This window comes from Sycon ciliatum, chromosome 8 (genome assembly GCF_964019385.1).
Source record: "Sycon ciliatum chromosome 8, ocSycCili1.1, whole genome shotgun sequence".
Lineage (NCBI taxonomy): Eukaryota > Metazoa > Porifera > Calcarea > Leucosolenida > Sycettidae > Sycon > Sycon ciliatum.
Genome location: NC_088650.1, coordinates 32,635,194 through 32,651,886, shown reverse-complemented (window position 1 = coordinate 32,651,886; position 16,693 = coordinate 32,635,194). Strand labels below are relative to the sequence as shown.

Here is a 16,693-nt window from a genome sequence, read left to right as displayed (position 1 = left end):
TTCTCCAGATGTGCACCGGAGTAAGTTCCTTTGTTGCCTTCTCTTTCTTGCCTCCTCCACTCGGCTACGTATTACAATGATGCAGAACCACTTAGGACCGTCAGATTAATTTTCCTAGACCGAGCCAGCCGGGAAAAACCCTCGCGCCGACGGACGCAGTTGTGAGGGGAAAAAACCGGGTGTATATCCCCAATGGCGATTAGGCATCATGTAGGCATAGCAAGCACATCACGGCAAAAAGTGATAGAAAAGCAATGATAATATGCACAGAAATGAAGGGTGGGAGGGCAGGGACACTGGTGAGACTGAAAACTGACTGAAGAAGTCAGGAAAATAAGCGACAATAAAGAACACGCCAGATGCCATATTTGCAACTGAAAATATTTCGCGAGAAATCATTTCTCGCCTATCTCGCTGCGCTCGGCCGGCGAGAAAATACGTCTCGTGGTCCAGCTTCTTGGCAGCGCACCAGTCGTGCTTGCCGAAGAGGTGATCCGGAACATTCAGCAGAGCTGCTCGCATCTTGTCAGGCTCATTTCGGTTGGCCTTCACAGCATACATGTACATAAAACACTTGGTTATGTGGCTGGCTGATTTGGCATTCTTGAGCTCCTTGTGGGTTCCTTTGACTGCATCCCAAAGTTCTTGCGCGTCTGGCTCATGTCAGCCCACTTCGCAATATCACCATCCACTTCCTGTCGCACACGCTTGATCATAGCAGCACCGTCCATCTTCCCACATAACATGATTCAGTGATGGCAAGAGCAACAGCCACGCACTGCTGAGTATGAGGCTGTATAATGATTATGTACCACCAAGCAGTCAAGTTTAATTATTACTATGCATGAGCACAGATCTGCTCATGCACACATGAATAAGGGAAATTTCCCCTCGTCAAATTTCAAGTGCTTTTTCTGCACTGCACTGTACAGTCAATGATGATGTGACACTGTCTTTTCTCGCGAGCGGGATCCGTCTGCACATCGGATCGGCACCGCTCAGTACAGTCGTCCACAGTCCACAAGTAGTTGTTGGTTTTCGTCTGAGTCTCCGTCCGTTTTCTCATGTTCTTGGAAACGTCTTCTACTGGAGTATTCTTGAACAGTCCCTACCTACCTTTGTTAGTCGTGCATTATCATTTCCAGTCATTCCTACTCTTTCTATCAACTAATAATCCAGTCTGTAGTGGCCACAACGCTCTCTCCCAGTGAGTAATAAGTTCAGCATAGCGCTCTCTCAGTGAATAACAAGTTCAGCATAACGCTCTCCTTCTCTCAGCGACCTACGTATTCCAGTCAGTCCACTCAGCCAACGTTTGAAGAAGATTATAAAAGGAACGGACAATTCACTCAGTAAGTAAAATACATCATGTGTTGTAGGTCTATTTAAAATCCCCTACAATGTAGCATTAGTATCACTGATATAGCACACTGTGACTATGCCTACTCCAGAGCTAGGTCATCAGGCTGAGTTACAAGGTTGAGAGCTAGCGTGTGTGCACATGCTTGGTAGAAACCAGTCAGGTACTGCACAGACCTGGTTGACATAATGGGTTCATTTGCTCGACTGGATCATTCCATTTACTCCCCTGTTCTTGCACTGTTACAAGTTATCGTTCTAGCCAGGGAGTCGTAAAAGCCCGGGAGAGGACACGGGATGCGCACATGCGGGCGATGTTTGCCTCGGCCAGAAAGTGAAGCACGCTAGGCCGGCGCGGCCGGATCTGCTCGATCCACGGCGCTGTGCTCGTCATGAGGGCAGGGAGTACTAAAATACCAATATTTTACAACTCCTGGTTGATCCTATCCGAAACTGGTGGCGAAGGAAGCATACTTACATGATTGTGTGTCCGTCTGTCAGACTCAGTACAGAGGGTGGGGAGTTGAGTGTGTGTGTGGGGGGGGGGGGGGGGCGTGTGTATGCACACATGTGGTTGTACTTCTGTGTGTATTTGTACTATGTTTGTGTGTGTGTGTGTGTGTGTGTGTGTGTGTGTGTGTGTGTGTGTGTGTGCGTGCACGTTTTTGTGCACAATTCCGTTATGAAGTACAAATGATAGGTTTACCTTTTGTACACTCGCCGAGACTTCGGTTAGCTAGATTCACAGAGAACGTTTCTGGCCAATCTGGAGGCTGAGCCATCCGTTTTCTAAACTACAGTCAACTTCGCTTATAACGACACTCGGCGGGGCATCAAAAAGGTGTCCTTATTCGCGAAGTGTCGTTGTACCCGAAGTCTCATTACATGTATTACAGTGGTATGGGACTTTGCTCTGGGCATGGAAATTCTGTCGTTATTAGCGAATTGTCGATATATCCGCAGTCGTTATTAGCGAATTGTCGATATATCCGCAGTCGTTATTAGCGAATTGTCGTTATATCCGCAGTCGTTATTAGCGAATTGTCGTTATATCCGCAGTCGTTATTAGCCAAGTTGACTGTAGCTTAAGTCTCAGTATACGAGTAGAAAAGTGTCGAAATTATCAAGATTTATAAATAACGAACTGCAACCATGTACAATGTAGATACAGATAGATAGGGAACACACACTGATTGTTGTTAAAAGAATCCGGGTAATATAATGAACCATGGAACGAGTGCGTAATAATGCTCTATATGTATGTTGCGTTTTGATGATGATGAAGGAAGGGAGCCGTTGCGGTTCACTCACAACACATGCACAGAAGTCCACTTGACTGCAATCTTAGTGCAATTTCTGCCACAAATTCAACTCCACGAGTACGAGGAAGCTCAGCGGATCTCCAGAAGAACTTTCGCCCATCACCTGCGGCTAACACGAGAAGTGGCTTCATTTTCCACAAATCTCGTTTCATTCACAACCATTTGACTGCAATTTCAGTGCAATTTCCGCCACAAATTCAACTCCACGAGTACGAGGAAGCTTCGTCCACCAACAATTGAAATTTAAAATGTTTCTCACTTGAACACTCTGTAGAGCTGTCGCTGTCGTGACAAGGCCGTGTATACTCCAAATCTACATGTAGGATGAAGAGTAACAGTTACTGCTGATAATGAAGTTTGCGCTCGTGGACAGTACAACGCTGTGTGAAGTAAATAATTATTGTTGCACCACAATCGCTCAGAATGATAATGTGTGTCCATGGAATACTAAAACCCAATAGTGGCGGTGCAGCTAACACCCAACGTGGATGAAACGGACAACAACAGGGGCTACAAGACACTATACTTGATGATTCACCAAACACCAAACAGGGCAAACACCATCGTTGGAGGCCAAGTGACAGTTTTCCGGCAACAGCGACTTGTTCGTCCAGCAACTACTTGTAACTTTGAGTCTTTCTTCAACACTTCGTAGAGCAGCCGCGCAAGGCCTTTCCTTCACGTAAGGGTAGCGATCCTTCCTAGATGCTATCGCCACTCATTGTTACTTTTTACTACAATTTGACACTCCAGTAGTTTTTCTCCGAAAATATGGTCAGCTGCCATTAGGCATTACTGAGTACAGAGTCAATGACAGCTCGCCTAGATACTAGGCCTAGCGCCTAGGCCTAGCGCCTGGACTTGTAAAATAACATTTTTACAAAAATAATAGTAAATTAAAATTATTTTGCAAGTCTTCAATCATGTTTGCATGTACACGCGCTATCCAGCCATGAGGAGTGACCCCAACTGCTACCTACATGACATGTGTGTGTGTGTGTGTGTGTGTGTGTTTGTGTAAGCTGTTGAATGGTGCTCAAGTTGCTATCGCTTCTGCTGTAGCATCGCTATCCTCGCCTCCGGCGATGGGCGTCCAATGGTCCAATGGTGTGTGTGTGTGTGTGTGTGTGTGTGTTTGTGTGTATTAATTTCACGGTTCGCGTGAGACTCGGCTGGAAGCCGGGTTTTCCGCATCCGTAGGAACGCCACCACCCTTCAAGGATCAAGGCGCAGATGCAGCTCCTAAAGCGGTGGGAGGTGAGTAGATCAGCTCACCAGCAAGTGGTCAAAGACCGAAAATCCCATTCACTGCATCCATGTTTTCCTCGTGCCAGGCCACGAGTTCCCAATTAACTGTGGGTCGCAGCACGGCTGGAAAAAATCCTTCCGCTTCCAAGCAGGACTTGAACCTGGTACCCTCTGTTTCTCAATCATGGTCTTAGACCATCCCACTATGCCTGCCTGCGTGTATGGTGTGTATGGTGTGTGTGTATATGTGTGTGTGTGTGCGTGTGTGTGTGTGTGTGGGTGCGCGCGCGCTCGCACGTGTGTGTGTGTGTGTGTGTGTGTGTGTGTGTGTGTGTGTGTGTGTGTGCCATATGGTGCAGTGGTATGTGCAGTCGATTTCCAATCGAGAGGTTGCGGGTTCAATTCCCGACGATTATGGTCGCACACGTCTTTCTTCTCTTTCTCGGACTCTTCCTGACTTTTCTTTCATTCTCCTGGGTGGTTACCAACAGCCAGTGTATGCCGGAGTATGTGGTGTGGTGTGTGTGTAGAAAAAAAAGAAGAAAAAAAATGGAAAAATGAAAAATAGGGATTCACTGGCCAGAAAAAGTCACTTCAAACAGCTGTGTGGTGGATACCAGGCTAAAAATAGTGGCGGTCAATTCATCAGCCTTGCAAGCTGTTGAATGGTGTAATCCCAGCACAAGTTGCTATGTCTAACATAGCTGTTCGCTATCATCGCTTCCGCGATGGGCATGTCTGAGGTCTGAGGTGTGTGTGTGTGTGCATGTGTGTACGTGTATGTGTGCGTGTGTGTGTATTTGTGTGGATGTGTGTGTGTGCGCGCGTGTTAGGCTCCGGCGGATTATGCTCGTGAAATCATGGAATTATGCTTTCATGGATTCTCGCATTATGCCCGCAAAATCCTCATATTATGCTTTGGCACGTGGGGATACATATTCACTTCGTTGAACCTTTTGAGTCTCAAAGTTCGGAAAATTGTGCTTTTTTCGTACTTGCAAGTAGCCATAAGTACAACAAAATATATGAGTATCCCCTTACCAAGGTGTCCATGCATGCTAGAGATCAACATGGAAAAGAGAAAACATTACTTCTTTTATTCATCAGTTGACTTCTTTTGTAAAAAAATTTCATTTCCAAATTAGTTGGAGTTACCTTTGAAAATTATCATGTTCATCTGTCTTCGTCATTGTCATACTCGTCCAACCGATGTCACTCTCAACCTGTGAGTAATCAGCTCATCTCTCCCATAGCTCCACCTCTCCTTGCATCATGACCGAACATCAACTATACTTCAAAAAATTTCAATATCCATAGCCTGCACACTCATGGCTGCTAAAATCCAGGGTCCTGACTATCTCTTCCGCTTCGTAATGCCTGATAAAGGCTGGTTCACTTGCATCTGTATCAATGTGAGAATGAACTTTGAAGAAGACGAGTCCGAGCATACAATAATGAATTGCCGTGATTTCTACCCTGTTTTTCATTGAAAACACTATCTGCATGACCTCCCAACATAGCCCTTGGCGGATTATGCCGGCATAATATTTGGCATAATCTTGGGATTTCGTCAAAAAATTATGCTCCGGCATAATATACGGATTCCAACGTGTAAGGTCGGCATAATCTTTCGGTTTAGACAAAAATTATGCTTAGGGCATGGCCGTGTGTGTATGCGTGGTTTCTCAATCCTCTATGTACAGCGTGAATACATAGTGGAACCCAGCATAATTCAGCATATGTGTTGGCATAATCAAAAGCATAATTTGACGATTGGCCGAGCATAGTTTGCCAATGGCTATCCGAACCCTTTATCATGGAGCCCAACAGCACTGATTAGGTGCATCGTACAACATTGTTTAGCCTACATACTAGAACTCTGGTAATTCGAAGTACAATCATGTATTTGAACAAACGGCGAGGAGACAACAATTTGATAACCGCAATCAGTAATACAAGCTGGATCGACATTTGTGTACACTGTATTCATGTATTGTAAAACTGTGGAGACAATGTGCAATAAAACGATGAAAAAATGTGAAGAAATTGTGTAGAGAAAGAAAGGGATTCAAACAAGTTTTCGTACAACACTCATCAGGAATCATCGTTGTACTAAAGGACACTGAAACAAAAATTGAACTATTATAGAAAATCTAAGTTAGAGAAATAACACTAAGAGCAACAACAGTGAAATTTACAAGTGTGAATTTTAACAATCAAAGCGAGAAATGAACAAAGGAGAAAGGAAGGAAAGACAACGTGATAACACATAACAGCAGTACATTACACCTAGAACATTAACGGCCAAGCTTGGCCGCACTAAACACGACACGTTACTTGAACAATTTCAACCCAATTATACTATCTTTCTGTACACACAAATTAGGCTTGTACAGACGCTGATAGATAGCTTCCAACACTTTTAACTGTAGTCCATAACCATGACGACCACGGCACAATACAGTGAACGAAGAGTCAGAATACGCACCGCAACAATCAGGACTAGCCAGCAGATGATTGTACACTGAAGACTTGCTACCACGAAACCTACGCACAACACTAACACTCTCACCGGCACTCTCACCATCACTCCCATCACTGCTCTCCGACTCACTGCTCCCTCCGCCGTCCGTTCCATCCTCCGCTTCCCCTGCACTCTCTCTGTCTCGTCCATCCCGCCTGACCGGGTCCATTGAACCCAACTCGGCCGTCCCCCTGCTATCACGTCCCTCCTTTCGCCCTGGTCCGCTGAGTGCGTAGCTTCTTTTGTAGTTGGCTGTTGATCGTCTTGGTCTTTCAATTATGGGCTTGGATGGTGGATTAGTTGTGGTTGCTGTAGATTGCGTTGTTGGTGTTGGTGTGGGAGTTACTGATATGCAGGGTGGGTCTTTTTGAGTCGGCATTTGTAGTGTTAATGCAGCTGTCAGTGTTGCTCGCGGTCTGCCACTGGCAAGCTCCACCGCCGCAAGAACCGATGGCGGAGGATCAGGAGGAGGCAGTGGGACCGGGACCGCAAGCGGCACCGCCTCAGCCAAAGCCGCCGGGGGCACTGACGAGGGAACCACCGACGGCCGGAGCAAAGGCGGCGACACAAGCCGACCCGATGAGCCACCACGCCCATTCTCCTCCACCACCGCCACCAACGACGGCGGAGCAAGCACAGTCTGAGAGCCAGGATCCGCGGGTTGTGTAGGCAACGGCTGTGTGGTTAATGGTTGTTTTCTAGGTCGCCCTCGCTTCGGTCTTTGTTGTTGTGCGCAAGGTGGAAGTATGTGACGTGGTGTGTGTTGTTTGATGCGTGCGTTCAGGTGCTGAACAGTCCTACCAACATACCGACTAGCGCATTGTCGGCATTCAAAGTTGTAAATAAGATGACTAAGGTGAAGGGCTGGTAGGACATCCTTCCGCACCGTAAACGCACGCATCGTCGTAAAAACTGGCACAAAGTGTACTGCATAGTATGTTCGACGAACAACGGACTTGACTGCACTACAAACTTTAGTCGACTCCTGTCCTTTCCAAGGCAAACATAAATAGACGGGACAACGAGCAGGACCAAACAAAGGAGCCTTAGTAGTTTGTTCGACTTTCAACAACTTCTGCAACAAAAACTCAGGGTAACCGTTCTTAACGAAAACTGACCGGAGAAAGTCAAGCTCTTCCTGCAGCTTACAGGACGAACAAATACGCTTCGCACGGTCTACAAGGTTACGCACTAAGTTTACTTTATATTGAGACGAACAATAAGAGTCATATACAATGTACTGACCAGTAAACGTCGGCTTACGATAAACGGTTGTCAAAACGTCACTACTCGTTTTTTCCACCAGCACATCGAGAAATGACAACTTGTTGGACTGTTCATGCTCACATGTGAAACGAAGGGCAGGGTGAATACCATTTAACACGTCCAGAAACTCGTTACTACGCTCCTCATTATTAAAATATGTGAATGAGTCGTCCACGAAACGTACATAAAGGTCAGGCCACAATGAATCATCAATCTTCGACTCACAGTAACCGACAAACACGTTTGCCAATACTGGACCAAGGGGCGAACCCATCGCGACACCATCGACTTGTTTGTACATGACATTGTTGAACGAAAACTCAACTCCAGTTGTGACCAGCAACAACAATCGTCTAAACGCACTTTCAGATATCCAAGGAGTGTCAATGTCATCATTACGGTACAAAACATCCATGCAGATGTCAACAGTTTCTTCAATCGGCACATTAGTAAATAAACTGACGACGTCAAACGAACACATGTGTGCGTTGGGTGGTACAGGCTTGTTGCGGAGCTTTTCGACGAAATCAAAACTGTCTTTTACAGTGCGCTTGCAATAGTGGTCCTGCACTGGTTGTAAGTAAATACACAGCCACTTGGAAATAGAATACTGCGGCGAGGCCGTCATAGAAAGGATGGGACGTACTGGACATGTGGGCTTGTGTATTTTTGGTAAGCCATATAGCCTAGGCCGGAGCGTGCCTGTCGGTTTTATGCGATCGAAATCATTGGAGAATATTTCTCCGTCGGCTTTCAGTTTCTTTAGGTAAGCTACTAGTTCTTTTTCTACTTTCTCTGTTCGATCAAAACTTTCAACCGGGCCGATGGTCTGGAACTTTGATGTGTCATTTAGGATGACAGACATCTTGTCGATGTAATCAGTTCTGAGCATCAGAACTGTAGCCCGCCCTTTGTCCGGGCGCGTGACGATAATTTCAGTGTTTTTGCGGAAGTCACGCAGGGCTTTCATGTGTTCCTGGCCTAAGGAAAACGATCGCTTGTCTGGAAGTTTGTCCGCATGCTCCTCAGCCTCAGCTCGGATCTTTGCAGCGCATATTGATTGTTGGGCCTCTGATATTGGCGTAAAGCGTAATAACTTTCGATAAAACAATTCGAACTCGGTCATGATAACTTCCTTTTTCTTTGATGATGGGGGAACGCCAAAATCAGTGCCACGGCAAAGGAGCTCCTTCTGTACAGTAGTCAATTCCAATGGGGTTAAGTTGATTATTGTTGTGTCGGGATCGATGTTAACTTGGCCGTAACGTTTCCTTCTGAGCCAGTTATATGTCTTGTCATGTTTGGTAATAAGTTTTATTCGTTGTTTCTGGTCGTTCTCAGAAAGGAGCATTGAGAAACGGAGGAAGTCATGAGATGACAAAAATGTACGTGCACGATCATACAAAGACCTAAACTGGGAACGAGACTTGCACACCGTGTCACCGGACCTGGCAATCTCATCCTTCATGAAAACGCGCTCAATGTTCAACGTGTGGTATGCCTTGGCTCGGTGAACACGCTTTTCTACACCGCTAGGACATACGCCATTGTCTAAACATCGTCTAAGAAAACCTACGTTAAGGGCGACACTACGGTAATGAAAACGTGCTTTCAGCGTTAGATTCAGAATATCTATCTGAGGCTGGGTGTATCTCGATTTAAAATATTTGAACAAACGGCGAGGAGACAACAATTTGATAACCGCAATCAGTAATACAAGCTGGATCGACATTTGTGTACACTGTATTCATGTATTGTAAAACTGTGGAGACAATGTGCAATAAAACGATGAAAAAATGTGAAGAAATTGTGTAGAGAAAGAAAGGGATTCAAACAAGTTTTCGTACAACACTCATCAGGAATCATCGTTGTACTAAAGGACACTGAAACAAAAATTGAACTATTATAGAAAATCTAAGTTAGAGAAATAACACTAAGAGCAACAACAGTGAAATTTACAAGTGTGAATTTTAACAATCAAAGCGAGAAATGAACAAAGGAGAAAGGAAGGAAAGACAACGTGATAACACATAACAGCAGTACATTACACCTAGAACATTAACGGCCAAGCTTGGCCGCACTAAACACGACACGTTACTTGAACAATTTCAACCCAATTATACTATCTTTCTGTACACACAAATTAGGCTTGTACAGACGCTGATAGATAGCTTCCAACACTTTTAACTGTAGTCCATAACCATGACGACCACGGCACAATACAGTGAACGAAGAGTCAGAATACGCACCGCAACAATCAGGACTAGCCAGCAGATGATTGTACACTGAAGACTTGCTACCACGAAACCTACGCACAACACTAACACTCTCACCGGCACTCTCACCATCACTCCCATCACTGCTCTCCGACTCACTGCTCCCTCCGCCGTCCGTTCCATCCTCCGCTTCCCCTGCACTCTCTCTGTCTCGTCCATCCCGCCTGACCGGGTCCATTGAACCCAACTCGGCCGTCCCCCTGCTATCACGTCCCTCCTTTCGCCCTGGTCCGCTGAGTGCGTAGCTTCTTTTGTAGTTGGCTGTTGATCGTCTTGGTCTTTCAATTATGGGCTTGGATGGTGGATTAGTTGTGGTTGCTGTAGATTGCGTTGTTGGTGTTGGTGTGGGAGTTACTGATATGCAGGGTGGGTCTTTTTGAGTCGGCATTTGTAGTGTTAATGCAGCTGTCAGTGTTGCTCGCGGTCTGCCACTGGCAAGCTCCACCGCCGCAAGAACCGATGGCGGAGGATCAGGAGGAGGCAGTGGGACCGGGACCGCAAGCGGCACCGCCTCAGCCAAAGCCGCCGGGGGCACTGACGAGGGAACCACCGACGGCCGGAGCAAAGGCGGCGACACAAGCCGACCCGATGAGCCACCACGCCCATTCTCCTCCACCACCGCCACCAACGACGGCGGAGCAAGCACAGTCTGAGAGCCAGGATCCGCGGGTTGTGTAGGCAACGGCTGTGTGGTTAATGGTTGTTTTCTAGGTCGCCCTCGCTTCGGTCTTTGTTGTTGTGCGCAAGGTGGAAGTATGTGACGTGGTGTGTGTTGTTTGATGCGTGCGTTCAGGTGCTGAACAGTCCTACCAACATACCGACTAGCGCATTGTCGGCATTCAAAGTTGTAAATAAGATGACTAAGGTGAAGGGCTGCACAATTTCTTCACATTTTTTCATCGTTTTATTGCACATTGTCTCCACAGTTTTACAATACATGAATACAGTGTACACAAATGTCGATCCAGCTTGTATTACTGATTGCGGTTACAATCATGTAGTTATGCTTTTACCTCCGAAAGGATGCCAAATTATGCTCCAAATTTTCAACCACGGAATTATGCCAATAATTATGCCGGCATAATCCGCCGGTGCCTTGCGCGTGTGCGTGTGTGTGTGTGTGTGTGCGTGTGTGTGTGTGTGCGTGTGTATGTGTGTGTGTGTGTTTGCTGATCCTATGAGGACACAACCCACGTGCAGTACGATATTAATATATTTTAGCGGATCCTCCGCTCTCGCAGTCTTTAGTGGTTGTAGATTTGCTTTGCCACAGGAAATGGCGTGGTGGTGACATCTTGCAGCCTACGTGTGCTTCTTCCACCTGATGGACAGTCGGGTGGCTTGAAGCCTGGCACTGTCATTCCATAAAGGATTATCTTGTGTTCCAAAACCAATAAGTCTGTTCGTTCAAATCGTCTGCCCCATCCACAGAGTCAGAATACAGTGTTGCAACCACTGAAAGCCGAGGTACAGTCATCTTGCTGTTTCCTTGGGGAGATGGAAGCCAGTTCCGGGCAAACTGGAATAAACTTGGACCGTTGTAGGCCAGGATGTATTTAGTTAGGGATGAGATGTACAGTCGACGGGCAGTTGGAGACATATTGCGAGAAACGTTGCGCTCTCGACTGTTAAGTTAATAGCGAAGTAGTCTGCCGAGGGAAACTCTCGGTAAACACTGCACGAAACTCGATTTTTCTTTGTTTGATGTCGAAGGGTACTGGTCAGCCAGGGTGGGATCACATCTACCCGCTTGGCAGCTGATGGCTTCTGCCTGGGCAGAAATCTTGAACAGGTGCAATGGAGGATAGAGTGAAAGTTGTCTACAGGTATGTCAGGATCACACCTCTCCAGGCTCAAAGCTGCCTGCCAATGTATTTGGGACATGGCAGAATTCGTGCTCTTGACAGCGTTGCTGTCTAGAGCGGAATCCAAAGAAAGACACTAAAATCAGGAACATCCAGGTGAGTGTAACGTTCATGACTCGCGAGAACGATATGATTGCAGGCATTTCTGGACTGGCTGCAGTAGTAACAGTAGCAACGACGACAACAACGATAGAATGATCGGATTTCCGAACGAATCGTCGCTCAGTGTCCGCCTATGCGCCAGGCGCACAGGTCCCAGCTAGCTATGTGAGTATCACCAGCCATACATCTACATGTGTACTAGGCGACATACGTAAATACTAATAGATCATTGATGGTTGTGAGAGAATCACTGATGACTGTTTGCAAGTCTGATCTGAAGACAAGATTAGAATTAAATGGAATTACTTAGAAGAAGGAAAGGACCAAAGGTTTACGCCACAGTATAATAATAGAACAGTTCGCGTACAGTGCAGCGATGTAGTGCTAACCTTTCCATTTCTGTCTCTTTTGAGCTCTGCTACAATGTGATGGTTGTGAAAGAAAGTGGGAAAAGAAAAAACCCCGAGAGAAATGAAAGTGCACAACCGGATAGAGGTGTGTATGAAGATGGGTGTATGTAAGTACGCGCAGGCGTGTGCTAGTGTGCGTGCGGGGAAGTGCGCGTGCGCGTGTGGGAAACGGAGTGCAAGCACTAATAGTTACTGAGCGGCTAAAATGCAGCGGCTCCTGCTTAAACGTTAGGAACGGAGTGACTGAGCGGAGCGGACAAAATGCAGCAGCTACTGATGGAACATGGCACGCCACTGATTCTTGTCAGTGGCAGTGGCGCGGACCTCTTCCAAGTCCCCCACACTCTTCAATGAGATGTTCCATTCTTGGAGATCCTTGATGACTGTGGTGGTGAGTGTTGTCTTTGGTCTACCACGGTGGCCGGTAGCGTCTCGCTTCAGGTAGCATGACGCTCTGAAAGCAGGTGCATTGGGGTCCATCCGAAGGACGTGCACTAGCATTTGCGTTCTGCGGCGCTTTACAGATGCGTGTACTTATTGCCAAGATGATGTCGGGTCAGAACGTGTGCCACAATATTCACTAATGATACTGACATTCAACGACCTGACGTTTGCCTCGATCACGTCTTGGATACATGTACAGTTTGTACACTGACCAACAGACTTCCAGCTGGTCATAAAAATTTAATTCCATTCATTCAAAGAAAGAGAAAAACATTGAAAAAATGGACAAGTTTTCTTCGTACACATGATGTCATTGCCTTGTCAACTTTGACAGGATCTGAATCATAGATGTGTCAAGCTTGCGAAAGACTAAAGCTGCCACAATCCAGACAGGCACATAGCTGGTCACAACCCACGGCTTCGCGAACCTCAGGACCAGCAACCTGGAGAATTGCTTTGCCTATTATCCTGCGAGATACTTCGCCTATTCCTATGGGCCTTACGCCAGGGCGCTTATCTTATCAAATGCTATTACACAAAGGCACACAATGAAAACCTTGGCAAATTTATTCCGTTGTGACAAATGCTATTAATCGACAAGCTGTAAATGCAGCCAGTGAGTCTGGGTTCACATAGGCCGTGGCCAGCCTTCGAGCACAAGACGCCAAAGCGTCACGCAGTGCATCTGAAGCAGTCGAGAAATTGGAGCACATATGTCTCCAATTCTCTGCATCAACACCGCTCGCACCAGCAGCACCTTGTGTATGAGTGGCTGCTTTTCGGATCGCCTCCCGCCCTAAGCCACTAAAGTATACGGAGTGCGGAGGCGGCGGAGGCGCGCCAGATATGAGAGCAGCCTCGTCGATCGGCTCTGGTGACGGGTGGTTGTCCTTTAGGATATCTCGGACTGTACATCCATCACTGTGTCGTCAAGGGCATGCAAACGGCCACCCTCATCGTCCGATCATACTTTGAGAGCAGCTGTAAGCTTCCCAGCCGTGACCTTGTCTGCAAGGCCCCTAGCGGGGTCAACACTACCTCGGTTTTTAGAATCAGACTCAAGGCGCTTACAATCCTGAATGGTGCCTGCTTCTCTCATCAAGTCAGCAAGATCTCCACTTGCCTATTGCCCAAGTCTGCGCTCCCGAAGCTTCGCAAACACGGAGGAGTCAGTTTTCGGTTTCTGTAACAGTAGGGCTTGAAACACTGCAGCAATATTGAAGGCACTCTGCTGGTAGGATCCACAATCACCAAAACAGGAGTAATATGAGGAAAGAAATGTAATGAATCGCCGCCCGATCTTCTCCCGTGGAACGTGGAAAGTATTGGGACGGTATTGAGCGCATTGTTCATAGGCTGCATCAATCAGTGCACAGGTATCGGTTGCGGTGAGGCTCCCGAGATGAAAAGAGGGAGGGACACTATCTATTGGTTCACCATCTGGCAGGCTGCTATATACAACGGAGCCCACCGATTCAGCCGCACTTGCCACGGCATTGGTATCTTTGCGTGGTGGTACTTGGCCACCCAAAGCCGGAATCTCTATAGGCAGGTAAGAATCACGACTTGGCGAATGTGCCCCTAGCAGCCCATCCAGTGCCTTGGCCACATATTGTGCATCAATGCCATGACGTGTTTCATGATGTGTTTCTGTTTGATGAGCGGAAAGGTGTAGAAGAGCTGAAGCCGGAGTTACCAGGTAGGGTATTAGTATAATGTCCAGGCTGTCAATTCAGCATATGAGAAAGCAGTACACTTACAACCCAACCTCTTTGCCATCCCGCTTGGCAAACTGGATTCCTCATTTCTTACTACCATCAGCTCCTTGTTCAAGAGCTTTGGAGACTCAGCTGCAGGCGAAGGGCTATGCATCAAAGCCGCCATGCTAACACCACACCTGATCCGTCAACAGCCGTTCAAGGAGGTGTCTAAGCAGGCTCACGTGGAGTGCCTTCAGCGCCGTCTGCCGCTATGGTGCGAGGGAAATATTAGCGAGATGATGCGTGAAGCACTCACCATCCACGGACAACTACACGAAGCAGCCAGGAAGTCTCAAAAGACTCCTGGAACGTCAACTTATCACGCCCGCTCATTCTCATCCCTCATCTACGCAGGCAAGACAGGCGCTGCCCTCCGCATGCTACCCAACCTCAGCAGTTGTGGAGCCCTGTCCCTCGACGAGCGAGTGGAGGACAGTAAAGTGCGAGACGTGCTACTTGACAAACACCCCAATGCCAAGCCCGCACATGAAGCCGCTGATAGTGAAGGAACCCCTGCCTCCACACCTCATCCGGTTTTGGTCTCCGCTCTGAACAGTAACGCCCCGCGCCAAGCGGCCCTGTACACGCAAGGATCCGCCGGCCCATAAGGCCTAGAGGCTGTCGCCAGGCGCTGGATGTGCACCTCCTTCAATGCTGCATCCGATGATTTATGCTACGCCTTAGCCAGCTACGCCCGACCCATCTTGGCCAGCTACGCCCGACGCATCTTGGCCAGCTACGCCCGACGCATCTTGGCCAGCTACGCCCGACGCATCTTGGCCAGCTACGCCCGACGCATCTTGGCCAGCTACGCCCGACGCATCTTGGCCAGCTATGCCCGACGCATCTTGGCCAGCTACGCCCGACGCATCTTGGCCAGCTACGCCCGACGCATCTTGGCCAGCTACGCCCGACGCATCTTGGCCAGCTACGCCCGACGCATCTTGGCCAGCTACGCCCGACGCATCTTGGCCAGCTACGCCCGACGCATCTTGGCCAGCTACGCCCGACGCATCTTGGCCAGCTACGCCCGACGCATCTTGGCCAGCTACGCCCGACGTATCTTGGCCAGCTACGCCCGACGCATCTTGGCCAGCTACGCCCGACGCATCTTGGCCAGCTACGCCCGACGCATCGTGTACAGCTACGTTGACCCAGCGGCCCTACATGTTGTGTAGAGGCCTACACTGCTAGCCGCGTCATTCCACTTGATAAGCATCCCGGCGTCCGCTCTATTGGAATTGGCGAGGTGGCTCGCCGCATCATCGGCAAAGCTGTAATGCACGTTGTCGGCCCGGCCGTGGAAGCGGTGACTGGGTATCTACAACTCTGTGGACTCAGTGTGCAGGTCAAGAATGCGGCATAGAAGCAGCCATGCACTCCATGCGGTCTGTCTACAACGACCCAGAACCAGAAGGAGTCCTCTTTGCTGACGCATAAAATGCGTTTAACCGCCTGAACAGGAATGTCTGCCTTCAAAACATCCGTCACACCTGCTCTGAGTTTGCCATCATCGCTATCAACATCTATCCGTCATCATCACGCCTGTTCGTGGATGGTGAATTAATCCCCCCATGCGAATGTACCCCCTAAGGGGACCTTCTGGCCATGGCGATGTACGCTCTTGGCACAGTCCCATTGATTCAGAAGGTCACAATCCCAGTTGCAATCCAGGGGTGGTTTGCCGATGATTGTTTGTTTGTATTTATTTTGATTCGCAAGTTCAAACGGGCATAGACCCATTCGACAGCCGGTGGGAACGGCTCGCCAACCCGAGAGCGTGGTGGGAAGTCCTCGCACTCCATGACCCTTCGTATGAGTACTTCCCGAACCCTAGGAAAACCGTTCTCCTAGTGAAGCCGGATCACGCTACGCAGACCCAGGAGCTCTTTGGCGACACCGACATTATAGTGAAGACGGATGGCGACCGACACCTTAGTGCAGCATTAGGCACTCCTGCCTTCTGCCAGGCATAAAACAGATGACAAAGTTGCCCAGTGGTGCCAGGAAGACCCTAACCACATTTGCCATGACGTAGCCACAAGCAGCGTATGCGGCCTTCACGCATGGACTGCGCCACAAATGGTCGTTCCTAGCCCGAGCCGTGCCCGACACTG

The 16,693-nt window shown here is 48.1% G+C and overlaps 1 protein-coding gene across 1 annotated transcript; it reads right to left on the bottom strand.

Moving 5' to 3' along the window:
- Positions 1 to 15,256: 15,256 nt before the first annotated feature.
- On the bottom strand, positions 15,257 to 16,381 carry LOC135823699 (ice nucleation protein-like). Its single transcript, XM_065336543.1, has 2 exons — positions 16,349 to 16,381; positions 15,257 to 15,739 (listed from the first exon to the last, which is right to left on the bottom strand). The coding sequence occupies exons 1-2, from the start codon at positions 16,379 to 16,381 to the stop codon at positions 15,257 to 15,259; spliced, it is 516 nt and encodes a 171-aa protein (XP_065192615.1).
- Between the last annotated feature and the right edge of the window lie 312 nt (positions 16,382 to 16,693).